Genomic DNA, 27,757 nt, shown 5'->3' on the forward strand with positions numbered 1-27,757 from the left:
AACTGTTTTCTTCCATGTTTAATTCGGTATCACATGAGCAACAATAAATAGTTTCTTCCCGCCCCTGCAATCTTCCTCCAGCCCGGGGCAGAGCCCGAGGGGCTGGCTTCCCATCCGGAGAAGGCACCTGCAGCCCGGAAAAGTCGCAGCTCAGACCAGCTGAGCCAACAAACCCACAAAACTCCCCGGAGAGTTAAAGGGGCGCGCCCAGGCTTCCCGGCAGTGGGCGTGGCTTCGAGGCAGTGCGCGGGGGCGGAGCTTCACTGAGATGTCCCCTCAGAGGGTGTGATCAATTAGGGGGCGTGGTTCTCATCAGCCGCTGTAACGATGACGTCCATCCAAATACGCACGGCCTCTGGGCTGGGAGCCACCATGTAGAAAAGGCGTTCGTAGGTTTTGACACAGAACGTTAGGCGAGGGTTCGGGCTCTGGAATAAGTAGCGGAGTGGAGGTGGTTAAGAGAACAGATATGACTCCACCCTAGTTCAAATTCCAGCCTTGCTATTTACAGGCTGTGTAGGGTTGGGCAAGTAATTTAAAATCCCTGAATGTATGCGGATCTGTCCTCCTAAATGATGTTACCTCCTTCGATGGGTTATGGGGGTTAAATGAATTAACACAGGAAGGCGCTGAGAATTATGGGAGCAAGAGAAATTTAAAGGAAGGACCCATGTCCCAATCCCCCAGCTCTGCTGCTGCGGCTGCTAAGTCGCTTCAGTCGTGTCCGACTCTGTGCGACCCCATAGACGGCAGCCCACCAGGCTCCCCCATCCCTGGGATTCTCCAGGCAAGAACACTGGAGTGGGTTGCCATTTCCTTCTCCAATGCATGAAAGTGAAAAGTGAAAGTGAAGTCGCTCAGTCGTATCCAACTCTTAGCGACCCCATGGATTGCAGCCTACCAGGCTCCTCCATCCATGGGATTTTCCAGGCAAGAGTACTGGAGTGGGGTGCCATTGCCTTCTCTACCTTCTCCTATATTAGAAATTGTTGCTGTTGTTCAGTCGCTAAGTCGTGTCGAACTCTTTTGTGATCCCAAGGACTGTAGCCTGCCAGGCTCGGCTCCTCTGTCCAGGGATTTCCCAGGCAAGAATATTGGAGTGGGTTGCCATTTCCTCCTCCAGTGGGTCTTCCCGACCCAGGAATCTGAACTTGTGTCTCCTGCGTCTCCTGCACTGCAGGCGGATCCTTTACCACTGAGCCCCCTTATGCTTAGTTGCTAAGTCATGTCCAACTGTTTGCGAGCCATTGACTGTAGCCTGCCAGGCTCCCTGTCCAAGGGGATTCTCCAGGCAAGAATACTTTAGTAGGTGGCCATGCCCTCCTCCAGGGGATCTTCCCAACCCAGGGATCAAATCCAGGTCTCCTGCATTGCAGGCGGATTCTTTACCATCTGAGCCACCACGGAAGCCCTACTGAGTCCCCTAGGAAGTCCATATATTAGAAATACAAGCATTCAAATTTCCCCTCTTCCAAATCTAGGTCTCCCTGGTTCGTAACTGGGAAAACTTTAGTCTACAACCTATTTATTGAGTACCTACTTGCCAACCCCAAATTAAGTAAAGCCTTTACGTCCATTTTCTGTCTTTAACCCCAACTGTGGAGACATGGGTTTAAAAGTGCCCATTCTGCAGGTGAAAACACTGAGGCTGGAGAATGGAAGTCACTTTTCTGATGTCCCACAGCTGGGATTCCAACCTAAGCTCTAAAGACACAGTTACTCTCCAGAGCTTTCTAAACATTGTATCAGTTTCTGGCACTGCACTTTTATAAATGTTCCAATTCCAGAATTCTCTGGGGAAAAATAAATCTGATATGACACCAGGGGACCCATTCCCATTTGGCAATTGTGAGAAGACACTAAGAAATGATCCTCTCCTTTTGATGCTCCCAGGCGGCCTCAGTCCCCACCTTGCCCAATTCAGTCATTCATTCTTGACTTGGCATCTGAGTTTCCCAAATTTCTGCTCTCAAACTTTTGTTCTAAGAAAAATAACTGTGGCTGAGAGCCAGAGACTGAGCTCTTAATTTTTGGTCCCTGCAGTGAAATAATCTGTCTGGGTTTCCTGTGCTGGATGGAGTACCCTGACAATAGGGGCTGTGGTTGGCCCTTCCCCAGGGGATAAGCTAAGATTTGACTGGCGGGGCTCCAACCATCAGGGCAGGGCAGCACCAAACAGGGGCTTCACCTTGAAGGCACAGCGTAAGTGGTCGTAGTAGACTTCCTCGATGGCCTGGAAGTAGATGACGCCTTTGAGCTTGGTCTCTTCCTTGTCTGATGGAGGGGGGTGAGGGAGAAACAGAGCCAGTGAGAGATGGGTTGGGGTTGGCGGGGAGGGTACCAAGGGGGAGAGGAGTCTCTGAGCCCAAGTCCAGAGACTGGGGTTGAGGTGAGGGGCATGGTGATAGAATCTGAAGGTCCCTAAAGCACTGTGGTTAGGAGGTGAGTGAATGTCGATGGGAGACTGGTGTGGTGAATGGATAAGGCTGGGAGGTGGGGTCTGGGGAGCTGGAATCCTAGGTCCCCAAGTCCCTTGGCCCCTGAGAAGGGCAGAGACTCAAGAAGAGGTTCAGAATCATCGATTACCCTAGAGAGGAAGGAGGAGAAGCTTGGAACCCTAGATCTGGGGGCTGGGCACTGATAATGCTCCTCCTGGGTATGGGGAAACTGGGATCTGGAGAGCTAGAATGGTACACAAGTGATACCCAATGAGGGCTGGGCCTCTAAAGGAGGAAGCGACTGGGGGTCCAGGCACATACATGGACCTAAGAGAGGAGAGACCTGGGGGTGGGGCTGCTAGGTCTCTGGGGTGAAGGTCTGGAGTGGTCTCTTTCACAGGCCTGGGGGCCCAGGCACCTCAGGCAGCAGGGCTGCGCTTACCTGCGTAGTAGGCCAGGCGGCGGGCCTGGCGGTCAAAGCAGAACCATCGCTTCCTCCAGGTCTTGATACGGCCACCCATCTTCACCAGGGGTCCGCGGCAGCAGCCCCCGGACACCCGTAAGTGCGGGCAGTTTTCCGGATTGTGGCCCCAGCGCTCCAGGTGCTGCCGGAGATCCAAGACCCGAGGGCCAGCAGGGCTGGATGGCGGCGCGGGCGGGGCCTGGGGAGGGAAGAGAAGGGGGCTGTGACGTCATAGGGTCAAGAGCTGGGAGGGAAGTCTGTAGCCTGGGTCCTGGAGGGGAGCCAGTCGGAGTAGCTCAAGCGTTAAGGACCAGCACAGCCTTTAACTTTGGCAATGAGGATTAAGACGGTATTTCTGACAGCTACTCCGATTGACTGCACACTGCCCAGGCCTTTACCAGCATCCATTCCTCAACCCCCCTCAATGGCCACTCTTGGGTCAAGGCTACTATAAGTCCCGTTTTTCAGATGAGCACACTGAGGTACAGAGAGAAACAATCCATCTGAGGTCACAAAGAGCTTCTAAGTGACAGAGTAGGGATGTGAACCCAGGTCTTCCTGACCTTAGCGCTCACCCTGAAATACCAGAGATGTGTTAGAAAAGTGATAAACCCCAGTAAGCCCTCATCTACTGTATCTGTAAAACAGGAACCAGATAATGAGTGGTTATAAGGAGAGCGCTGATTCCATTATTATTATTGTTGTAGATAGCATTCTTGCTGTGATGAAATTGGTGATCATTACCTGTGCTAAAACACATACACACACACTTTATAATCCTTTGCCCCCCTTCTCCTCAGGAGGTAGGTACGTCATTGTCCCCATTTTACAGATGTGGAAACCAAGATTCGGAGAGGTTAAGTCACAGGCCCAAGTCACACAGCCAGAGCTGACGAGCCAGGACTCCCCAGACAGAGTGGTCATCTCAGGTGGCCATAAAGTGGAGCAGAATGAAGGCAATCAAAGTGTCTACTGTTACGAGGTCTAGCCTGACCAAACCTGTTCTTCCCGAATGCTTCCTGCAAAGAATGGTATATGATCCCAAGGTCACACTGAGGCCTCAGACTCCAGCAGGCAAGCAGACCCCTAAGGGATTTTGTTAAAATACAGCCTGGGATTCAGTTCAGGGATGCTGATGCCGCTGGTCCATGGACCACTCTATGAGTATTGAGGGTTGAAAACACTGAAGTAAGGCTGAAGCAAGAAAGGATGAGAAATAGAGGTGAGAAGAATTGCATGGAGATAAGGGAGGTGAGGAGGCGGTGGGGGGAGGAGCTGGGGAATGCACAGGAGGGGAAAGGATGGTTAAAAGGGCACCCACTGGGTCATCCTGCCAACTCCACACAGTAACACTAAGTGGTCACCATGTATTGAAGGTTCACTCTGCGGCCAGCACTGTGCCAAGTGATCACCTCGCTGCTTCTCCAAAACAACCCATTATTGTCCCCATTTCACAGAGGAGGAAACTGAGGCTCTTAAAGAGGAAGTGACTCACCAAGGTTGCCCAGGTAGGACATGGGTGGAGCCGGGCCCCAGTCAAGGAGAGCAGGGATGGGCTTGGGACTGGCAACTCCCCCACTGCCCACCCGTGTCACCTCCAGGGAACGCCTGCCCCTCTCCAAGTCTTGGTATTCCTCATCCCAGCTGTTTCATGGATGAGCTCGCTGTTGTCACCTGGTGAGTCCACCCCCAGGCGCAAACCCCAAGGACACGCTTGCTCATGGACGCGAGAAGGCTGCTCGAGGTGTGAGGGGGTGGGGATGGGGGACAATGCAGTCAGCAGGGGACTGGTTAATAAATGATGGTGCTACACAGCAGGAGTGTTTCATTTTTAATGAGGCAGAGCTTATGCCTGACAACCCGGAAGGCTCCACCAGCCTTCCTGCTTTATTTTATTCCCGGCTCTCATCAGCACCTGACCTGCTACTTACTTTACTTATCGATGCTGCTTTCTGTCTCGCTCCCCTGCTAAATGCCAGCTTCCAAAAGGCAGGGATTGTCACTCTGCTGTCACCCAGGGTCTACCACACAGTGCGAGCTCAGTCACTCAGTCACGCCCGACTCTTTGCGACCCCATGGACTGTAGCCCGCCAGGCTCCTCTGTCCGTGGGATTCTCTAGGCATGAGTGCTGCAGTGGGTTGCCATGCCCTCCTCCAGGGCATCTTCCCCACCCAGTGACGGAACCCGAATCTCCTGCATCTTCTGCATTGACAGGCAGATTCATTATCACTGAGCCACTTGGGAAGGCCACCATAAAGAGGCACTCCATAAATACTGGGTTGAAATGAATAAGGAAAGGCCTCATGTTTGAGAGAACCAGACAGTGGGTTGGGAACCATGTGCTTGTTTGTGAGGAACATAAATTCACCAAATGCAGTTTGACCAGTGAATGTGGAAAAGTATAAACACAGATTTAAAGCCTCCTCCATGACAGAAAACACTTGCGCCTCCCGGTTGGGAGAACTTCACTGGCACTCTGCCCTCCCTCTGCAGGGTGCATGGGTTCAATACCTGGTTGGGGAACTAAAATCCCACGTGCCACCCGGGGAGGCCACAAAAATAAATAAATAAGGTGTATGTTGTAACAAAAAAGTATTCATATTCTTAGTATAGGTAGAAATAAAAGCTTAATGAGGAGCTGTCAGCTAAACTCAGAGTGTGAGAAATTCTACAAGATAAATGACTTTTCCACCCAATAAATGGCATTTTTTTAAAAAAAGCAGGGAGGGAGGACTCAATCTCAGAGATTTATGACATTTTTACTAAAGGCACTGTGTGTGCTTTGTTTGGATCCAGATTTGAATAACCAACTATCAAAATCTATTTTGGAGACAATTTGGAGACAATTAGGGATTTTGTTAAAATGCAGACTGGGATTCAGTCATTCCAGGGTGGGGGTCTGGAGGGGAATGAAGCTCAGGGATTCAATGCTGCTGGTCCATGGACCACACTATGAGTATTGAGGGCTGAAAACACTGAAGTAAGGCCAAAGCAAGAAAGGATGAGAAATAGAGGTGAGCTGAATTGCACGGAGACAAGGAGAGTGAGGAGGGGGTGGGGGGAGGAGCTGGGGAACGCACAGGAGGGGAAGGGGTGGTTAAGAGGGCACCCACTGGGTCATCCTGCCATCTCCACACAGTAACCCTAAGTGATCACCATGTACTGAAGGTCTGCTCTGTGGCCAGCACTGTGCCCAGTGATCATGATCACCTTACTGCCTCTCCAAAACAACCCATTATTGTCCCCATTTCACAGAGGAGGAAACTGAAGCTTCTAGAGAGGAAGTGCTCACCAAATGTTAATATGGACCAGGTATTAGAATGTTACAGAATTAGTCATAATTTCATAAGCTATGACAGTGGAACTTACGTTAAATATGTATATATATAGTAGGTACATACTGATATATGGAAGGAATGATAAAATATCTGGAATTGGCTTTAAAATATTCTTCTGCAGAATGGGAAGTAAGTGCAGGTCCAGTACAACAAAGTTAGTAAGTAAAATAAGATTCAATATTGATAATCACTGGAGCGACATGGAGGGCTTCCCTGGTGGCTCAGTGGTAAAGAATCTGCCTGCGAATGCGGGAGTCACAGGTTCAATCCCTGTGTCGGGAAGATCCCCTGGAGATGGAAATGGCAACCCACTCCAGTATTCTTGCCTGGAGAATCCCATGGCCAGAGGAGCCTGGCGGGCTACAGTCCATGGGGTCACAAAAGAGCCGGACATGACTGACCAACTAAACAACGGTCATGAGCTGCGTGGTGGGCACATGGGAGGTTATTAATCTAGTCAAACTTTGAACAATATGTTTGACTATTTCTTAAGTAAAAAGGGTTTTTTTGGTTGTTGTTTTTTAAGAATCAAATAAAACAAAATTTTAAATACTATTTAAAAGCCCCAGCTTATGGTTACCCTCATACTGCAGTAACTGCCGACACCGGTACCCACTTACAGAAGAGGAAACCGAGGCACAGAGAACTGAGCATGTCACATACCATGGATTCAGATGACCCTGATGGGAACAGAAACTAGGTCTTCAGAGTTCCCCTTCCCTTGCCAAGCCCAGGACACTTTTTGGAGGACAGGAGAGGGTGAGATGTCAAAGGGCAGAGGCCAGGGGAAGTGGGGGCAGGGGCAAGACTCACCATGATGGCAGGTACAGGGGGCCCTGAGGAATCTTCCTTGCTTCTTCTTGTCCCTTCCTGTGGGTGCAGAAGGAAAGTGTCAACGAGACTGCAAACCAATAAGAAGTAGGGGAAATGTACTGCGTTCCTGGGTCCGAGGGAGGAGGGGCTGGGGGCCTGGACTCCTGGTCCAAGGGAGGAGGGGCTGGGGGCCTGGACTCCTGGGTCCGAGGGAGGAGGGGCTGGGTCTCACCCTGGCCTGCAGCAGCCGCTCCCTCTCCGCCACAGCCTGCTGCAGGAGCTGCTCCATTCGGGCAATGTCTGGGTAGAGGGCCCTGCAGCTGGGAGCAGGGAAGAGACGGGGCCAGTGAGAGGAGCCCAGTCTCTTCCCCCCCGTCTCCCCACCTTCTCCCTGACGTCTCACCTATTCCCGGGGCCGCAGTTCAGCAGCTGATAGAGAGGGTGTCTCCCGGAGTCTCCAGCTTCAGGCGGGAGGGCTGAGGCCTCCAGGGATCCTGGGGGGAGAAGGGCCAGGGCAATGGGCTGGGATGCTTCCTGGCCTAAGCCTCTCCCTCTCTCCCCCAACGGGGGCATCCAGGTTTCTCCATCCTGTGCACAGGGAGGGTGGTGATGGGAGAAGAGGATATGTGGGGTGAAGTTGGTACTCACCAGTACAATGGAGCGACAGAGGCCGGGGACATCCTCTCTGACTGGCTCTCTCTCCCCTCTTCCGGGACAGGCTTCCAGTCCTCTGGAGGCCAATGGAGCCCTGAAAACACACACAGCCCAGGCACACAGGAAAAGATGCTCAGTCTCCACCATTAGATCAGAGAACCGCCAAGGAAAACCACCATCTTGAGACTTCCCGGGTGGCCCAAGGATGAAGACTTCGAGCTCCCCATGCAAGGGGCCCGGGTTCCATCCCTGGTCAGGGAACTAGATCCCACATGCCGCAACTAAGAGTTTGCAGATGGCAACTAAAGATCCTGCATGCCCCAGTGAAGATCGAAGATCCCCGAGCAACCCGGCGCAGCCAAATAAATAAATATTTTTTTAAAAAAAAGAAACCACCATCTCATTGGCACGGATCAGAAAGCCACTGTAAACGCAATGCTGAGTGAATGCAGGAGTCACAAAGGACCACACAGTGTACTGATCAGAATGGGCAAATCCAGAGAGACAGTGGTTGCCGGGGGCTGCGAGGAGAGGGGAATTGAGGGGTGACGGCTCAAGGGTACAGGGTTTCTTTGTGCATGCGTGCTAAGTCACTTCAGTCATGTCCGACTCCTTGCAACCTCATGGACTGTTGCCCACCAGGCTCCTCTGTCCATGGGGATTCTCCAGGAGAGAACACTGGAGTGGGTGGTCATTCCCTCCTGAATATTCTCTAAAATTGCTGATGGTAATGTTTGCACAACTCTATGACTACACTGAAAACCACTGAAAAACACTTTTAATGGGTGAATTGTAGGGTAGGTGAATTATAGATCTACATAAAACTGGTTGTTGTTGTTTTTTTTTAAGCCCACTGTATCAGGGGAGATGTGGGAAACCCAGACGTTCTCCCACAAGGCTGCTGCTGCTAAGTTGCTTCAGTCGTGTCCGACTCTGTGCGACCCCATGGACTGCAGCCCACCAGGCTCCACCGTCCATGGGATTTTCCAGGCAAGAGTACTGGAGTGGAGTGCCATTGCCTTCTCCGCCCACAAGGCTGAGGGCTGTTTTATTGGAAAAAATTTATGGAGGTCTGTTTGGCTCTTTTTAAAAAATAAAAATGGGAAAAAAGAAAAATAAAATGAATTTTTAAAAAGAAAGGAAATAAAATCAAAATGACAAATGTATAAAACTTTTGAGCCCCAACTCCATTTCTAGGACTGTATCTTGTGGGTACACTCAGACATGTGCAAAATGACCTGAGTTCAAGGTTAATTCCCACAGATGCCTGGAGACCACCTAGTTAGTTAGTTAGTGTTAGTCGCTCAGTTGTGTCCAACTCTTTGCAACCCCATGGACTGGAGCCCACCAGGCTCCTCTGTCCATGGGATTTCCCAGGCAAGAATCCTGGAGTGGGTAGCCATTCCCTTCTCCAGGGGATCTTCCCAACCCAGAAGTCAAACCTGAGTCTCTTGCATCTCCTGCATTGCAGGCAGATTCCTTACCTAAGTAAGGAAGAGACCACCTAGGAGACCACCTAAGTGCCCATCAAAAGGAGACAGGCTCAATAAACCTGAGGTCATCCACATGGAGGAAAATCCCAAAGCAGATAAAAGGCAAAGGATGCTGTTTATATCAGCTAGAAAACAATCTTTACGGTATAAGCAAGTACAGAGAGTGTGAAGAGGATACCACCTACCCATAAAGAGAGGGGGAGAGTGTATACATGCCTGACTGATTCAGTACAGAGTATTGGGACTTCCCTGGTGGTCCAGTGGCTAAGACTCTGACCTCCCAATGGAGGGGGCACGGGTTCAATCCCTGGTCAGGGAACCTGATCCCGAATGTGGCAACTAAGACCAGCATAGCCAAATAAGTAAATATCCAATGTACAATGAAAGTCGTTCAGTTGTGTTCAACTCTTTGCAACCCCATTGACTATACAGTCCATGGAATTCTCTAGGCCAGAATACTGGAGTGGGTAACCTTTCCCTTCTCCAGGGGATCTTCCCAACCCAGGGATCGAACCCAGGTCTCCTGCATTGCAGGCAGATTCTTTACCAGTTGAGCTATCAGGGAAGCCCAAATAAGTAAATAAGTAAAAATAAATACTTTTTAAAAAATACAGTACATCTCTGGGAAGACAGGAGACACTGGTAACCCTGGCTACCCCTGGGAGGTGAATTGAGTGGACGGAAACAGTGGCAAGATAGATCTTTTCTCTGAATGTCCTCCCTTTGAACTCAGAACAAGAGGAATCTTTTTTTTTTTTAATAATAAAATAAACATGACAACCAAGTGCAACCTGTGTTCCTGGACCAGAAAAAACAATTTTTTGTTGTTGTTGTTTTTTGCTAACAAAAAACATCTGCGGGACAACTGACAAAAATATGAATAACAAGAGCTTCCCTGGTGGCTCAGTGGTAAAGAATCTGCCTGCTAATAATTCAGGAGACATGGGTTCCAGGCCTGGTCCAGGAAGACCCCACATGCCAGGGAGCAACTAAGCCTGTGTACCACAGTCATTGACATCTAGAGCCCGGGAGCTGCAACCACCGAGCCCTCCTGCCACACTGAAGCCCATGAGCCCTAGAGCCCGTGCTCTGCCACAAGAGAAGCCACTGCAACGAGAAGACTGCTGCTCCAGAGTAACCCCCTCACCACGGCTAGAGAAAACCAAGAGCAGCAATGAAGACCCAGCACAGCCAAAATTAGATAATTAAAAAAAATATATATATATGAATAACATTTGTGGACTTGAATAGTATTGTCTCAATGTTAGCTCCCTGAATGTGATTGCTGTACTGTGGTTGCATCTGGGAATGGCCTTGACCTCAGATGATAAAAAGTAAAAGCATTTAGGGGTAAAGGGGAATCATGCTTCAGAAAAGAAGAATAAACTGTGTGTGTGCGTGTGGGTGTGTGTGTACAGAGAATGATAAAGCAAATGCCAAATGTGGTAACATGTTAGTCACACGATCTGGGTGACAGGTAGACAGGAATACTTTCTGCTCCTCCTGCAATTTTCCTGTAAGTCTTAAATCTTTTCAAAATAAAATAATAAAAAACTACCCCCCAAATGAAAGTAAACTTATTTGAGAGTTAACAAAGAAAGCAAACTAAAATCATTTCTTTAAAAAAACAGCAAAAACTCTGCTTGGATAACAAAAAATAATAAGAATAAATAAGTTGTATAATTTGAGCACCAACACATATCGTGCGTGCCAAGCTGCTTCAGTCGAGTAAGACTCTTTTGCAACCTCATGGTCTGTGACCGGCAGCTCCTCTGCCCATGGGATTCTCCAGGCAAGAATACTAGAGTGAGTTGCCAGGCCCTCCTCCTGGCCCAGGGATCAAACCCAAGTCTCCTGCATCTCCAGCATTTCCAGCAGATTCTTTACCAAGGAGCAACCAGGGAAGCCCACCAATATGTATGCTCACTGCTAAAGATATTAACTCATCAAATATATGTAATTCATGAGTTAATACTAAAAGAAAAATCGAACTGGTCACCAAAAGAACCAACTCTTTATTTTGAAGGTAGGTGAATGAAGCGAAATCGTCAAGCACTTTCTTTTCCTACAAAAACCATATCCCTGGGTAACCAAATAATCCATAAAGGCAAGTCCCTCTTTAGAAAAAATTGAAGAAGGAGGACTTCCCTGGCAAGCCAGTGGTTAAGACTCTGCACTTCCAATGCACGGGGTACAGGTTCCATTTCTGGTCAGGGAACTAAGATCCCACATGCTGAGTGGGCAGCCAAAAAATAATAACTGCTTTTTTTGTTTTAAGATTTCTTTAACTAAATTAAAAAAAAAAAAAAACAATAAAAATAAATGAAGTAATGACAGATGGGATTTTCCCACTCATGACCTCCAGGGAATCAATCAATGTATGCCACAAAAAAAGAGACACATGCTCCCAGGATGATTTGCCAAAATGCCAATCATGCAACTGCTCAGCCTCCCACATCCAACTTTACAGGAAATAAAGAGGCAGAGCAAGGTGGTGTTGACCCCCACACATGCAATCGGCAGACCCTGCCTGCGAAACTACAGAGCAACTGCCTGGTTTCTTCACCAAACAGATTTCAAGAGGGACAATAGAAGAAATGGGAGTCTGTGGATGCTGCTGCTGCTGCTAAGTCGCATCAGTCGTGTCCTACTAGAGTGGTTTGCCATTTCCCTCTCCAGTGCACGAAAGTGAAAAGTGAAAGTGAAGTCGCTCAGTCGTGTCCGACTCTTCGCGACCCATGGACTGCAGCCTACCAGGCTCCTTCTTCCATGAGATTTCCCAGGTAAGAGTACTGGAGTGGGTTGCCATTGCCTTCTCTGTGGATTCTAGGAGATTTAAAAGAGATGCGCTGTGCTTAGTCGCTCAGTCTTATTCGACTCTTTGAGACGCCATGGACTGTAGCCCGTCAGGCTCCTCTGTCCACGGGGATTCTCCAAGCAAGAATACCAGAGTGGGTTGCCATGCCCTCCTCCAGGGGATTTTCCCAACCCAGTGATCGGAGCCAGGTCTCCCGCATTGCAGGCGGATTCTTTACCGTCTGAGCCACCAGGGAAGCCCATAGCCACACACACACGAAGTTTAAACTATAGCGTTTAGCGATAGACACTGTGGATGGAACTTTCCACTGATGGAACTTTCAACGTTAGACGACAGGGATAAACGTCAGGCTAGTGGTTATTCTCCGGGAGACCGATAGGGGTCACCATTGAGCGGGGGTACGTCGTGACCTGACACCTGGGGCTGTCACCCGAGTCTTCCCAATAATAATCATTAAGCTGTGCGTGTGCTCGATGTGATTCTCTTTGTCTGTATTATTTTAAAACATTTTTTAAAAATAGTAACCATGGGACTACTGGGCTTCCCAGGTGGCTCAGTGGTTAAGAATCTGCCTGTCAATGCAGGAGACGTGGGTTTGATCCCTGAGTCCCGAAGAGCTCCTGGAGTAGGAAATGGCAACCCACTCCAGTATTATTACCTGGAAAATTCTATGAACAGAGGAGCGTGGCGGGCTACAGTCCATGGGGTCGCAAAGAGCCGGGCACAGCTAAGCACACACACACACACACACACACACACACACACACACGCACACACACAAAACCATGGGACTCCCCTGGCGGTCTAGTGGTTAAGACTCTACACTTCCACTACAGGGGGTGCAGGTTTAATCCCTGGTTTGAGAATACAATTCTACATGCCACGCAGCTTCATTCAGAAGATTAAAAAATAATAATAATAAAAATAATAACCAGGATTTACCAAGTGCTCAGTCTTTACCTAAGAGTGTATGTGGCACACCACAGACCCATTGAAGCTTCTAGAAGCCCTGGGAGTCAGGAAAGGTTCACACCACTTCAAAAAGATGAAAATGAGCCCCAAGTTCCTGTGGTTCTTCACTCTTCCCTTCCCTCAACTCATATTCCCAGCACTTCCCAGCTGAGAGATTGTTGGCACTGAGGAAGCATGTAGGTAAGAGAGACTCAGTCTTTCCTGGTGGCCGAGACCATAAAGAATCTGCCTGCCAACGCAGGAGACCAGAGTTCCATCCCTGGGTTGGGGAGGTTCCCTGGAGAAGGGAATGGCAACCCACTCCAATATTCTAGCCTGGGAGAATTCCATGGACAGAGGAGCCTGGCAGGCTACTAACACACACTGTCAAGAGAGCACCAAGTCTCGTCTGCATGGAGCTGACACTGTAGGGACTGAGTGACGGGTATGTGTGTGTGTGTGTCCAGTCGTGTCAGACTCTGCAACTCCATGGACTGTAGCCTGCCAGGCTCCTCTGTCTGTGGAATTTTCCAGCCAAGAATACTGGAGTGGGTTGCCTTTTCCTACTCCAGGGGATCTTCCCAACCCAGGGGTTGAGCCTGAGTCTCTTGCATCTCCTGCACTGGCAGGCAGATTCTTTACCACTGCACCACCTGGGAAGCCTCAAGGAACTGAATGAGTCATCATACAAGACGCATATCATCTGACATCGCTGTGAGTGAAGAGTGTTACAAAAGAGTGTTATAAAAGGGTAATATAAAAAAGGATCACCTGCAACTGGAAGACCAGGAACAGCCTTCTGGACACTGACCCTGAGGCCCAAAGGCTAAGAGTTGGCCAGGGTTGACTGAGGCGAAGGGTGTTCCAGGTCGCAGGATCGGCAAGTGCGAAGGCCCTGAGGCAGGAGCCAGCACGGTGTGCTGGGGGGTTAGTGCCCCTGCAGCTGAACAGAGTCAGTACAGGGAGGGGGATGCTGAGAGGTGGGCAGGGGTCAGACCACACAAGGACTTGTGGGCCACACCAAGGAGCCTGGGGGAACCATGGAAGGCTTCTGGGGGGAAGGGCTGAAGTAGGAGGGATGAAGATCACTCTGGCTGTTGTTTGGGAGCCAAAAACTAAGGTGGAGAAAGTCAGTGAGGAGGCTGGTAGAAGGTCACAAAAGCCAGAAATGAGGGTGGCAGTGGGTGGAATAAGAATTATAATAATTATAACAATATCAATCAAGGACCGCCCTGGTGGTCCAATGGTTAAGAATCCACCTTCCAATTCGCGGGACATGGATTCAATGCCTGGTTGGAGAGCTAAGATCCCACATGCTGCGGGGCAACTAAGCCCTTAAACCACAACTAGAGAGAAGTCCACGTACTGCAACTAACTAGCCCGATGCAGCCAAAAATGAATTTTTTTTTAAAAAGCTGGTCTTCCCTCATTAAAAAATATAATAATATTAATCATTATATAACTAGAGCAACAGATGCCCACGTTTACTAAGCACCTGCTATGTGCCAGGCATCACACCAAGTACTTTAATGCATTAGCCAATGAATGCTGTTATTATTCCCATTTCAAAGCTAAGTAAACTGAGGCACGGAGCCGTATCTCATGTCAACCAGCTAGGAAGTGGCACAACAGGTACTGGAATCCAAGCAGAGTCAGTACTCTTAGGCGTCACATGATCCTGGAAAGAAGGGGTGGGATTTGAGAAGGATTTAATAGGACTTGGAGGGAGAGGGGGGCAGGGGCAAGAGGGAGTGATTTGTTAATCCCTGCATTTATCTGCTTGTCTACTGTTTCTCTGGCTGCATAAACAAACACTCCCTGTGTTCTTTGTGGGGCTTCCCCCTGTGGCTCAGGGGTTAAAGAATCCGCCTGCAATGCAGGAGACTCAGGAGATTCAGGTTCGATCCCCTGGAGGAGGCCATAGCAACCCACTCTGGTATTTCTGCCTGGAGAATCCCATGGACTGAGGAGCCTGGCAGGCTACAGTCCATAGGGTTGAACAAAGTCAGACACAACTGAAGCAACCCTAGCAAGCACGCACATACAAGCTCTTCGTCATCCCTGAGGTCCTTCGTCACTGCCTTTGAGCTCGTGTTAACCAGGTGCCCACTTGGGTTCTCAAGTTTCCTTGAGAAACCCTCGTCTCTGAAAGGCACAGGCTGAGGAATCAGGCAGCTTTGGTTCACACCGAGCTCTGCCGCTTAGTTAGGTGTGTGACTTTAGCAAGTCATGTCTCTTCTCAGGGCAACTCCCCCTCTGTAAAGTGAGCAAGGTCCTGCTGCCCTGCCGTAGCTAATGCAAAGATTCATACGCTGACCTCATGCAAAATACACAAAAGAGTGCCTGGCACGGTCACCAGTGTCCAAGGGCCAGACACGTGGTGACACCCACATGCAAGGTGGGTGTGGGGTCCACGCCAGTGGGTACAGGGTCCACCTGGCCTTAGAGGCTCCGTGTCCACAGAAGCCACTAACTCAGATGAGGACTCCATAGGAATGGCCCGGCTTCCCACCAAGTCTTTATAGATATGCAGTTTAATTATAAGGGTCATATTTACTCAAAGGCACGTTGCCTGGCAACAGAGCTGACAATCCACCTTTATCAGCCTTCCAGCTAGAAAGTTACAAAAGCTCTGCTAACCCTTTACCTGGACAATAATAGGACCCACTGCTACAGTTTCTTCTGACCAAAAAATGAATTTTATATCAGGTGCATTTGCAATTTCATACATATATAACATATATTCTTGATTATATATTCAAGAAACATATAATTTTAATATAAAATATATAGAGTTGAAGCATGTCAAACTGTCAGTATTTGACTGTTTCTCACCTTCAAATGGGCTTCCCTGGTGACACAGATGGTAAAGAAGCCTGAAGTGTGGGAGACTGGGGTTTGACCCCTGGATCAGGAAGATCCCCTGGAGAGGGGAATGGTAACCCACTCCAGGATTCTTGCCTGGAGAATTCCATGGACAGAGGAGCCAGAAATTATATGTTTCATGAATATATAATTCAATAATATATATTATATATGTATGAAATTGTATATGCACCTAATATAAAATTTTATTTTTGGGTCAGAAGGAACTGGCTTTGCATCCATGGGGTTGCAAAGAGTCAGACACAACTGAGCAACTTTCACCCTCAAATAATAGCAATTCCATGTGGTTCAAAGTGATGAGATGGCTTTAAGCAGACCCTGGCCTACATTAAGCTCTTAAATATTAATATCAATTATATTTTAGCAATAGTTAATAATATATTAATATTATATTGTTACTATTAAGATATGTTGCATATAATATAATATAATCAACAGGTAAATATTATAATATACAATATAATTAATTTATTAATATTAACTTTTGAGCTTTCCTGGTGGCTCAGACAGTAAAGAATCTGCCTGCAATGCAGGAGGCCCAAGTTTGTTCAGTCCCTGGGTCAGGAAGATCTCCTGGAGAAGGAAATGGCAACCCACTCCAGTATTCTTGCCTGGGAAATCCCATGGACAGAGGAACCTGGCGGGCTACAGTCCATGGGTCACAAGGAGTTGGATACGACTGAGCAACTAACAACAGCAACAACAATATTATGTTATTATTGTGGGTACAAAGACAGACAGACATGGATCTTCATAACGTCATTGCTTAAACTGCACAAAACTCCATCTGCCATCCTCAGAGAGGAGCTCCAGGCGCCCATACAGAATTGTGTGTGCACAGAAGCTCAGAGTGGTTCAGAGCGTGGGCTCTGAATGCAGTGCTGAGTTCAAATCCCAGCCTTGCTGTATACTAGCTGATTAAGAAACCTCAGCTGCCTCAGTTTCTTCCTGATAAAACGATAAGAAGAACCCAGCTTGTAGAGTTGTTGCAATGACTAAATGAGTGAATCCACATAAACATTTAAAACAGTGCCTGGGGACTTCCCAGGTGGTCCAGTGGTTAAGAATCCACCTTCCAATGCAGGGAACAGGGGGAACTAAGATCCCGCAGCCTTGGGGCATCTAAGCCCACACCCAGCAACTACTGAGCCTGTGGGCCACAGGGAAGATCCAGCACAGCCAAAAGAGAAAAAAAGGTTTTTAATTCATAAAATAAAACAGTGCCTGGCACACTATAAAGACTCCAGAAAAAAAAAAAAAAGGGCTTCACACATTTTAGCAGTCTTTATGATTGTTACTGTTTATATCATTACAGAGCCATTGAAGGAAGAGGCACCTCTAAATGTATCAAAAGAAAAAAATCTCCACCACAGTCTTGAGCTAGGGGAAAAAAAGCCAACTAGTAGCTAATACTGGAGAAGGCAATGGCACCCCACTCCAGTACTCTTGCCTGGAAAATCCCATGGGCAGAGGAGCCTGGTAGGCTGCAGTCCATGGGGTCACGAAGTGTTGGACACGACTGAGCAACTTCACTTTCACTTTTCACTTTCATGCATTGGAGAAGGAAATGGCAACCCACTCCAGTGTTCTTGCCTGGAGAATCCCAGGGACGGCAGAGCCTGGTGGGCTGCTGTCTATGGGGTCGCGCAGAGTCGGACACGACTGAAGCGACTTAGCAGCAGCAGCAGTAGCTAATACACATGTTTTTGAAAAAACATTTACACGATTGAACAAGCGCTCACCCTTTCTAAGGGCTGACCCCACATCCCTACAACAACCCTACCTCCGGGCACAGCACTCTGCCACTGTCTACTCCATTTCATTTAAAGTTGCTAGCAACATATTCAATAAATGTTTTAACCCATTCATAAGTTGGAACCCCCATTTTTCAGAAAACCTGGAAGAAAGAAAGAAATAGCTACCAGGACCTCCCTGGTGGCCCACTGGCTAAGACTCCGCGCTCCCAGTGCAGGGGGCCCCGGGTTTGATCCCTGGTCAGGGAACTAGATCCCACATGCTGCAACTAAGATCAGGTATAGCCAAATAAATAAATACAAATACTAAAAAAGAAAAAGAAACAAATAGCTGCCCAGTTCTGAGGAGGAGGAGGGCCACGGCTCATTGAGCTGGGGAGAGGAGGACTGATTATCAATATGCTCTGTTGGGTGGCTTTTAAAATTTACATCTGGGGGCCTCCCTGGTGATTTAGTGGTTAAGAACCCACCCGCCAATGCAGGAGACACAGGTTTGTTCCCTGGTCCGGAAAGATCCCACATGCCAAGGAGCAGCTAAGCCCACGTGCCACAACTACGGAAGTCCATGCACCCTAGAGACCTTGGTTCACAACAAGAGAAGCCAGCGCGATGAGAAGCCCAGGCACTACAATGAAAAGTAACCCCTGCTCGCCGCAACTAGAGAAAAGCCCAAGCATCGCCACGAAGGCTCAGCACAGCCAAAAATTAATAAACAAATAAAATCTTTTTAAAACTAACTAAATAAAATTAACATCTGGGCAGGCCTGGTTCCATTTCTCCAGGGGAGGAGAGGTAAGATGTTAGGCAGAAGATAGAAAAAGAATAATAAAGCTGGAGCTTGGTGAAAGTTAAAAATGCGGCTTGATCAGCCTCCCCTCTCCCTCCCTCTCTCCCCCATGCCCACAGCAGAGAAAGCCACGGTGACCAGCGAGACCCCCCGGGTGATGAGGTATTTGGGGGTGGTGGGGGGGGTGCACCTGGAGGGAGCTGTGAACAGAGAAGAGGCAGGAAGAGGTGGCGGCGGCCGTGTGGGCAGTGGGATCCTGGAGAACCAGCAACTGGCGGTCTGTCTTCTGGGTGAAGAGGAGCTGCAGGAGAAGGGGTGGGGTGGAGGGCTGCTGCCAGGATGCTCTGGCCTCCAGAGCATGGATGCCTGCTGCCAGGATGCTCTGGCCCAGGCCTCCAGAGCATGGATGCCTGCTGCCAGGATGCTCTGGCCCAGGCCTCCAGAGCCAGCCCATTTCTTGGATGGAAAAGGAAAGGCTCAAGGCCCCAAGAGAGTGGGAATGCAGTCTCAGGGAAGGAGGACTTGTGTGCAGACTGCTGGTTCTCTGAGGAGGCTCTGGAGGTCTGCACTCCTGAGGCCCAGGGGGAAAAGGGATTAGGGGTTGAGAATGGTAGATCCCAAGGGAGAATGGAGGTGGGCGGCCTAGATTCCTGGGTCTGAGAGAGGAGGGGGCTGAAAGGCACACGAAATCTCCATACCTTGGTGAGAGCCTGGTTGGGCTCAGAGAAGTCCCTGCCAGGGGTTCCCTGAAGGCAGTTAAGCTCGAGCAGTCGGCTCCGTTCCTGGGGAGGGCAAGACATGAGCAACTCCTACACCTCAGGGGACATATGGGGTGCAGGCGAGGCAACGGTACGCCCCAGCAGGAAGTGGGGATGTAGGACAGGTGTCGGCAGTGAACTGACCTGTGTCAGGGCCTGAAGGGCCTCCTCCTTCTTTCGGCTCAGCCCCCGGCTCTCAGCAGCCATCTGCTCCCCCAGAGACTTGAGCTGCTCCTCCAAGACCTGGATCCGGCGCTGCGGGGCACCCGCCAAGGCCCGGGTTACTCAGCTGACCCCGGGTCCCGGGCTGGTACGCCCAGAACCAGGCCCTCCTTGAGAGCCTGGGGTGTGCTCCACCCCATACAGAGACCCTGGCATCTGGATGCCCGGGAGGGCATGGGGGACTCAGAGTTAACCTTCGCTAGTGCCCTTCTCCCCTTTGAGGGCCTAGAAGAGACCTGGGGTGAGCTGGAGGGATGGAGGTTCAAACATCCAGAGGCTGAGGAAGACAGAGACCCAGAGAAAGTCGACATTGCCAAGAACAGAGAGAGAGAGGGACTTTCCTGGTGGTAGAATGGCTAAGACGCTGGGTTCGTGCAATCCAGGGGGCCTGGGTTTGATCCCTGGTCAGGGAACTAGATCCCACATGCCAGAGCTAAAAAGATCTTACATGCTGCCATGAAGATCGAAGATCCCACATGCCTCCTCTAAGACCCAGCACAGCCAACTAAATAATAAATATTAAAAAGAAAAAAGAACAGAGAGAAAGGGAAAGACAGAGATAAACCGGAAAAGATACAGAATAGAAGAGCCAAGACAGAGGGAGAACAGAAACAGACAGAGCCTGTGAGGCAGGAATGGGAAAGGAGACCCACATCGGAACTTTCTAATCTGAAACTCTGGGAACCTTTGTATTAAATACAGTCAAAAGTTGAAAGTTAGTCACACAGTCATGTCCGACTCTTTGCGGTCCCATGGACTGTAGCCCATCCATGGAATTCTCCAGGCAAGAGTACTGGAGTGGGTTGCCATTTCCTTTTCCAAAATATAGTCAAATTTGTAGCTTTTTCCAGCAGGACTTTTCAGACCCTTGAAAGTGAAGCTCCCAGAAAGGACTGGTGGGAGCATGATTTGAGATAAGGGCTGAGACATGGGGAGTGTAGTGGCGAAGACCTAGCAGGTTCAGATTCCAGTTCGATCCTTTGGGAACAAAGTGACCTTGGAAAAGATAACTTGAGCAGCTTGACCTTGAGTTTGTTCATTTAGAAAATGCAGGAAAAGATATGAAGACCTGTCTCCCAGGACTGTTGTAAGGATTCGATGACTTAATAGCCATGAAATGTTTAGGATCATGCCCGGCCCATGGTCAGTGCTCAATAAACATCAGCGACCATCATGACCGTTTTGAAGAACATGACACAGGGAGGCCACCAGGACAGAGAAGGGACGAGACAAGTGAATGGAGGAGCCAGAGGGCAATGGCGAGGGAGGCAGGGTGAGCCCAGACCAACTCACCCTGTGCTGCGCCACACTGGCCTGGAGCTCCTGGACCTTGGGGTCTGGCGCACCAGCCCCAGGACTGTCCCGATCTTCTTCCTCCTGCCGGCTCTCGCGCTCCAGCTGCTGGAACTCCAGGTCCTCATAGGCACGTTGGGCCATGTCCAGTTGTTCCCTCATCTGTGGAAGGAACACAAAAGGATTGGAGGCCTGGACCTCTAAGAACCAGGAGGGTGGAGGGCTGGAGCCACGACTCCTGGACAAGGAGGGAGGAGGGGCTGCGGATCTAGACTCCGGCGTCCTTCGGGTTAGGCGCTTGGGGCCTGAGCTCCTAGGTGAGTGAGAGAGGAGGGGACTGAGGGCCTGGATGGCTGGGTCCTGAGTGGCCTAGATACCGGGTCCCCTTACCTCCTGCATTCCCTGCAGAAGCCGCTCATGCTGGTCTTCAGGCTGTGAGTCAAGCTGCTCCTGGGCCTCCTGGAGTCTTTGGCGAAGACCCTCCACACGATCCCTCTCCTGGCTCAGCCGCCTCTGTTCCTGCATCAACAGCAATCAGGCTCTTAGCCTCAGCCTGAGCACAGGGAGGGAAACAGAGGCCAGATGGGGCTAGGCCAGCCAGATCTCAAGCTCCTACTCACCTGGGAAGTCCCCCCCTTCCAAGTCTGGGGTGTTGGCTCTATGAGGGCAGGGACCCTGTCTCTCTGGTTCATGCTGTACAGGCCCACCCAGAGCAGACCAAGTAAACAGCTTTTTAAGAAATGAAGGAGGGGACAGATGAATGGATAAAGATGTGGTACACATACACAGTGGAATATTACTCGGCCATGAAAAAGAAAGAAATAATGCCATTTGCAGCAACATGGATGGAATTAGAGATTAGCATACCAAGTGAAGTAAGTCAGAAGGAGAAAGATAAATATCATAGAATAATAATCATATGTGCCATCTAAAATTTGACACAAGTTAACTAATCTATGTAACAAACAAACTCACAGTCATAGAGAACAGACTTGTTAGCGCAGGGAACTGTATTCAATATTCTGTGATAAATTGTAATGGAAAAGAATATGAGGAGTCTTCCCCTCGGTCCAGTGGTTAAGACAGTGTACTTCCACTGCAGGGGGCATGGGTTAGATCCTGGTCAGGGACCTAAGATCCCACATGCTGAGCTACATGGCAAAAAAAAAAAAAATAAAGAATATATATATATATATATATAAAAAACTGAATCACTTTGTTGTACAGCAGAAGTTAACACAACATTGTAAATCAACTATTCTTCAATAAATGTTTAAAAAAGAAACGAATGAGGGAATGAATGCTAAACATATCCAGACTTGGTGATTGATACTGGGGACCCAGAAGGGGGTCGGACCTGGGCCCTGTACTCCAGCAGGGGACACAGCCAGTTATAGCCTGGGACAATCAGGGCAGTGAAATGCAGATTCTGTGGGAACCAGAATGGGGGGAACAATTTCTACCAGGGTAAGCCTAGGCTTCCTGGATGTGAAGATTTTAAGATGAGCCACAAAAACCAGGGAACATTGAGACCTGGGGAGCTAGAGAGGGCTGGAAGGGCTTTCTGGACTGAGGGAACAGCATGGTGCAAATGAATGGAAGTTGAACAGTACAGGAGGGACTTTCCTGGTGGTCCACTGGCTAAGACTCTGAGCTCCCAATGTAGGGGACCTGGGTTTGATCCCTGCTCAGGACACTAGATTCCACATGCCACAAAGAAGAGTTTGCAGGCGTGCTGCATGCTAAACTGCTTCAGTTGTGTCTGACTCTTTGCAGCCCCATGGACTGTAGCCCACCAGTCTCCTCTGTCCATGGGATTTCCCAGGCAAGAACACTGGAGTAGGTTGCCATTTCCTCCTCCAGGAGACCTCCCCGACCCAGGGATCAAACCAGTGTCTCCTGAGGCTCCTGCATTGCGGGCAGATTCTTTACCACTTGAGCCACCAAGGAAGCCTAAGAGTTTGCATATCACAACTAAAAATTTCCACATGCCAAGTGCCCCAACTAAGACTCAGCAGAGCCAAATAAATAAATAAAAATAAATACTTAATAAAAGAGAAAAGAAAAGTAAAGGAAGTGTAAGGGCAGACTGCAGTCAAGAAGAAAGAAGGTGGGATGGAGGGAAGAGATGGGGAATACAGGTGAGAGACGACAGTGGAAAGGCAGACAAGATGGAGCTCAGGTGCGGTTTGGACCACCAGGCTGAGGAACCCTATCTGGGGTCAGTGGGGAGTCACGGCAAGATTGAAAGGCTGGGGTAGGATCTGGGTGTGGAACCATCCCTCTGGGAGATAGGTTCGAGGGGTTGAGGCCAGCTCCTTCCTGAGTCCTCCGGGCAATAAGAATGAGACCTTCGACTTCCCTGGTGGCCCAGTGGTTAAGAATCCACCTGCCAACACAGGGGACATGGGTTCAATCTGTGGTCTGGGAAGATCCCACATGCCGTAGGTCAACTACTGAAGCCTGAACTCTAGAGCCCAAGTACCGCAACAAGAGAAGGCCACAGCAACAAGAGAAGGCCACAGCAACAAGAAGCCCCAGCACTACAACCAGAGAGTAGCCCCTGCTCACCGCAATTAGAGAAAGCCTGCACGCAGCAGCGAAGACCAAGTCTATCCAAAAATTAGTAAATAATAAAAATTAAAAAAAAAGAATGTGACCTCGCCCGAGGTCTAGGCAGGGCAGATATAAAGGAGATAGACTAGCAAGAGAGATTCAGGGAGAACAAAGAACAGGACGTGGTGACTGACAGGCTTGGGGTGAGAGATAAGGAGGCGTGCAGAGCGAGGCTCAGGACTCTGGCCTGGTGACCAAAGGGACAGTGAGACAGGGACGGTGTGGAAAAGGGAGTTGCTGAGGTCAGCACTGGATATGGTGAATGAGAAGGGGCCAGACTCCTGGATCTAAGGCAGGAGGGGCTGGGGTCTGAAAACCCAGGTCCTAGGGGAAGAAGGAGCATCTAGGAACCAATGTCCTAGAAATCAGGACACATAGGTCTAGATTTTGAGAGAGAAATCAGGGCTGGGAGAAATACAGGCTCTTTGAGGTAACTGAAGACTTAGGATCCAACCCCAGGAAATTCCAATATGTAAGATAAGGGCAAAGAGAGAGACTGACAGAATTACAAAGTTATCATTTTCCAACCTGCAGCATGCTCGGGTAAAGCAATGACCACCAATGGATGTTAAAGCCTTTAGGTAAATAACTATTAGGAAGGGATCAGAGTGACCTCACTGAGGTCTGGAGAATCAGAGACAACATCCCCCTGGCCCAGTGCCCCCAAAGCACCACAGCACATCTGAATCTGATCCATCTTATACATTTAATCAACCACCTGCTTCCAGGAAGCGAAACAAGTTAAAGGACACCCCCGGTGTGCAACTGGTCACATACTGACCATGGGACAGAGGATTTGGTTTCTTCAACAAAGAGTTCGGGGGGAAAAAAACAGTAGGCAGGGACCATTAGAGGAGAAACAACACACACAAGGCATTTCAACCCATTACAATATACTGGCCTGCGGGGAACCCGATTCAAACAGCCAGCCGTTAGCCATTGTTTTGAGACAGTCTGGGACCCATGGAAACTGACTGGAGATGAGATAGTAATACTTCAGATGTGATAATGACATAGGGGTGATGTTTTCTTAAAAGAGTTCTTAAAGAACTAAAGTATCTACTGTCAACATGATGTCTGGTACTGGATTTCAAATCTAGGGACAGGGAAGCCAACTGGAGGACATGAAACAGGAATGGAGGATTCATCGCAGCTGAACTGGGGAGTACATCACATGGCAACCGTCTATTTTTTGTTGGTTTGACATTTTTCACAAAATGACATTTAGAGAGCAAAGAGAGATGGAACACGCCCCAGTGAGTCAGGCCCCAAAGTCATAGAGGAGGGAGGGAGGAGGGAAACAGAGAGAGGCATAGGTCCCTGCCACTGCCCACCCCCAGCCCCAGTATCATCATGGCTTGGGCAACGAGGGGTGTAACCCCGGCCCCAGGTCCCAGGAGCACCACAGGAAAGTCTGTCCAACAAGGAAGAGAACCGACGATGAAGATTCAGGAGGGCTAACACACCTGTTCCCGCTGCTGCTCCTGGCCGCCCTTCTCTGAGTCCACCTGCTGCCCTAGCAGCTCGCGAAGCTGCTCCTCCTCCCGCCGAGCGGCCACTCGCTCCCCAGCCAGCTCACCCCGCAGCAGGGCCACCTCCACCTCCATCTGCAGAGAGAAGGCAAGAGCTGGGACCCAGAGGCCTGGATCTGAGAGTAAGGAAGGCGTGCTGGCGCGAGGACGCCTGCCTGGGTCTGAGCGAAGAACCTGGGAATCCGAACTCCTGGATTCGAAGAGAGTATGGAGCTGGAGGCCTGAGACTCGGCTCCCATGGTTGTAAAGGACTGGGAGCCTGGCCTGACGGGGTTCCCCACGAGTTGGGGCCAGACTTCCCAAGGGGTCTGCAGCCTCACCTCGATCCTCAGTTCCTTCCTCTGACGCTGTAGCTCCTTCACTCGCTGCTCCATCAGAGCCACGCGAGTCAGTGCCTCCAGCTGCTGCGCGCGAAGCCGCCGCGCCGCCCCTCGCACCCCTTCTCCAGACAGAGCGGGTGCGGGGGGCGTGGCCGGGGTCTGAACTGGAGACGGAGCCTCCGCCTGAGGTTGAAGAGGGCTAGTCAGTTGGGGAGGACTCGCCCCCTGCCGTCACTAAATAGGTCCCTGGGGCGGGGGATGGGGGTGGGAGTCTGCGTTAGCGACCCTTAACCACCAAGCTCTTTTATCCGAGGCGGGGAGGGTGCAGGTCCGATGACCGCTCGGCCCCAGGAGGTGGCTCAGGGACTCGCAGTTCGCGGAGGGGGCACAACGCCGACTCAAGGATGCTGTTTCCCATTGTCTTGGCCTCATGTCTTCGAAGGTTCTGCATCTCTTTCTCTCTCCCCGGGTCTCTGAGTCTTCCCCCCTTTTTTCTCGGCTTCATTTTCCTGATTCAGTATGTCTTCTGTCTCTGAATCGCTATGTTTCTTTCTCCCTCGGAGTATCTCCCTGTCTCAAGGTTTCTCTGTCTCTCTTTCTGTTTCTCTGAGCATCACTGTTTCTGGGTTTCTGTCTGTGTCTATCCTCAACTCTCTGAGTCTCTTTTCTCTGGTCTCGCAGTGTCCCTTGACTCCTTTGGATCTTTGTCTCCCAGTTTCCCCGTCTCTCGGTCTCTATCTGGTCTCCCTATACCTGGCTCAATGTGTCTCTGTCACCCGCTTGGGTCTGCTCCTCTGGATCCCCCCCACCCACCCACCCACCCAATAACTCTCGCGCCCCGGGTCCCTCACCGCATCGTGGCTGCTTTCGGTGCTGCTGCCTTCTCCCACTTCTTCCTCTTCCTTCGCCTGCTGCTCAGCTCCTTGGCCGCTCGGAAGCTCTGCCGGGGCCTCGGGCGCCTCCCGCTCGCGGGAGTCTTTGGGGTGCCCCCGGGGCTTGGAGGCCCCTTGAGATCGGACCTCTGTGTCGCACTCCGGGACCGCCGACGGCGGGGCCCCCAGGTCCGGGCTGCTCCGCGTCCCCATGGCCGCTGAGAATTCCCGTCGGGTGGGCGGGGCCTGGGGTTCCGGAGGCGTTGGGGGCGTGGCCCAGGGGGCCGGCGCGTCCCTCCCTATAGCTATGGTGAGCGCTCCAGAGGCGGGGCCTGAGAGTTCAAAGGATGGGACTGAACATTCCACAGGCGGGGCCTGGAGCTTCTAGGGGCGGGGTTCGTGGCTCCTAGAACGTCACGCCCCAAGAGGCGGGACCGGAATTTGAGTCCGGGTCCTAGTACGCCCCCTACTGGCGTCTCCCTGCTATCTAGGTGTCGAGCCTTGTACTTTTCCCACCCTCCCCCGACTATCCCCTTGGACCACTTTAGAGCGACCCCATCACCATCTGCTTCGCGGACTCAGGATCTGTCCTGTCCTCTCTGGAGCCCCGTAGTCTCAGCTCCGACCCCCCTGTGTAAGGGAGCCGTGCCCCTTCCGCCTCACCCAGGAATCGGAGAGTCGGGTCTCCTGGTCTCCCTCTCTGGACAAACCAGGAGCCTTGAGTCCTAGGGTCCTCGGGAGCGAGATTCCAGAACTCCAGCCCCCGAGACCCCCACAGCCCCGGCCCCCTCACCGGCTCAGGCTTCGGCGCGCTGCGTTCTGCGCTCCGGCGCAGCAGTTTCTGCCCACTGGACAGGTGGCTGGGGAAGAGGGAGGAGAGACAGGCTGCTCGGTCCCCCTCCCCAGCAGCCCGGAAGTGGAGGGGGGGGGGGACAACAGGTCCAACAGCTCTCGAGGGAGGAGGGAGCGACCAGCTCGCCCCGCCCGCAGCCGCGGCATCGGGCCATCCTGGCCCCACCGGCGCCACCCTAGGAAAACCCAGCATGACGACCCCCCAGCTCTGCCTCCAGCACCCCCAGTCCTGCCCCCGGGGGGCCAGGCGCCTTGGTCACCTGTGTAAAAGCGCCTCCCTAATGCCCAGACCCTGAGAATCCTGACAGGAAGAGGGGAATGGAGGTAGGGACCTCTCCCCTCTAATGAGCACTTTAGAAGGGCCCTAACCGGTTTGGGGAGCTGGACAAGAGGAGGGGGTGCCCTGAGCTGAGTCAGAGCCCCGCCCAGAGACAGCGGGAAGTGTGGCCCCCCCCCCCCACCTTGCTATGGGTGGAGGGCAGAGGTTAAAGGTCTCAGCCAGACCCTTTCCTCTCTAGGCAAAAACAGGAAAATAACTGCTGTGTGAGAAAGGATTTTTGGATGTCAGGAGCTGCCTATATAAAGTATAAACATTTTATACACATTAATTTATTTCATCTTGACAGCAGCTTACAGAGAAATTACTATCTCCATTTTATAGTCAGGAAACTGAGGCTGAGGGGGGCAAGCGTACCCAGAGTCTACACATGTTGTTGATGTGAGCAACGTATCTGTTCTCTGGAAAATCCAGTCTTTACCATTACGCTTACTGTCATTCAAGCCAGGAAGTCCCTGAGAGATCATTCGGAAAGATAGTAACAATAATAGTTAACACTGATAGGAAATCTGCTGTGTAGGCAGTGTGCCAAGCACTTCATGTATATGAACTCATTGGA

The 27,757-nt window shown here is 50.5% G+C and overlaps 1 protein-coding gene across 2 annotated transcripts; it reads right to left on the reverse strand.

Annotated features, from left to right (window-relative positions):
* PHLDB3 (pleckstrin homology like domain family B member 3) lies at positions 1-26,778 on the reverse strand. Of its 2 annotated transcripts, none has more exons than XM_055553111.1 (15): positions 25,989-26,778; positions 25,138-25,320; positions 24,752-24,892; positions 21,060-21,188; positions 20,670-20,831; positions 19,299-19,409; positions 19,095-19,178; positions 18,587-18,697; positions 7,702-7,801; positions 7,457-7,547; positions 7,286-7,367; positions 7,054-7,110; positions 2,881-3,100; positions 2,189-2,274; positions 1-428 (listed from the first exon to the last, which is right to left on the reverse strand). In XM_055553111.1, exons 1-15 carry the CDS (start codon positions 26,220-26,222, stop codon positions 294-296), a joined length of 1,926 nt encoding a protein of 641 aa, XP_055409086.1. In that variant the 5' UTR covers positions 26,223-26,778; the 3' UTR covers positions 1-293. The 2 variants fall into 2 exon arrangements, with proteins under 2 accessions (XP_055409086.1, XP_055409085.1); XM_055553110.1 differs by having other exon boundaries at positions 7,286-7,373; positions 25,989-26,777.
* Positions 26,779-27,757: the final 979 nt, after the last annotated feature.

This window comes from Bubalus kerabau, chromosome 17 (assembly GCF_029407905.1).
Source record: "Bubalus kerabau isolate K-KA32 ecotype Philippines breed swamp buffalo chromosome 17, PCC_UOA_SB_1v2, whole genome shotgun sequence".
Lineage (NCBI taxonomy): Eukaryota > Metazoa > Chordata > Mammalia > Artiodactyla > Bovidae > Bubalus > Bubalus kerabau.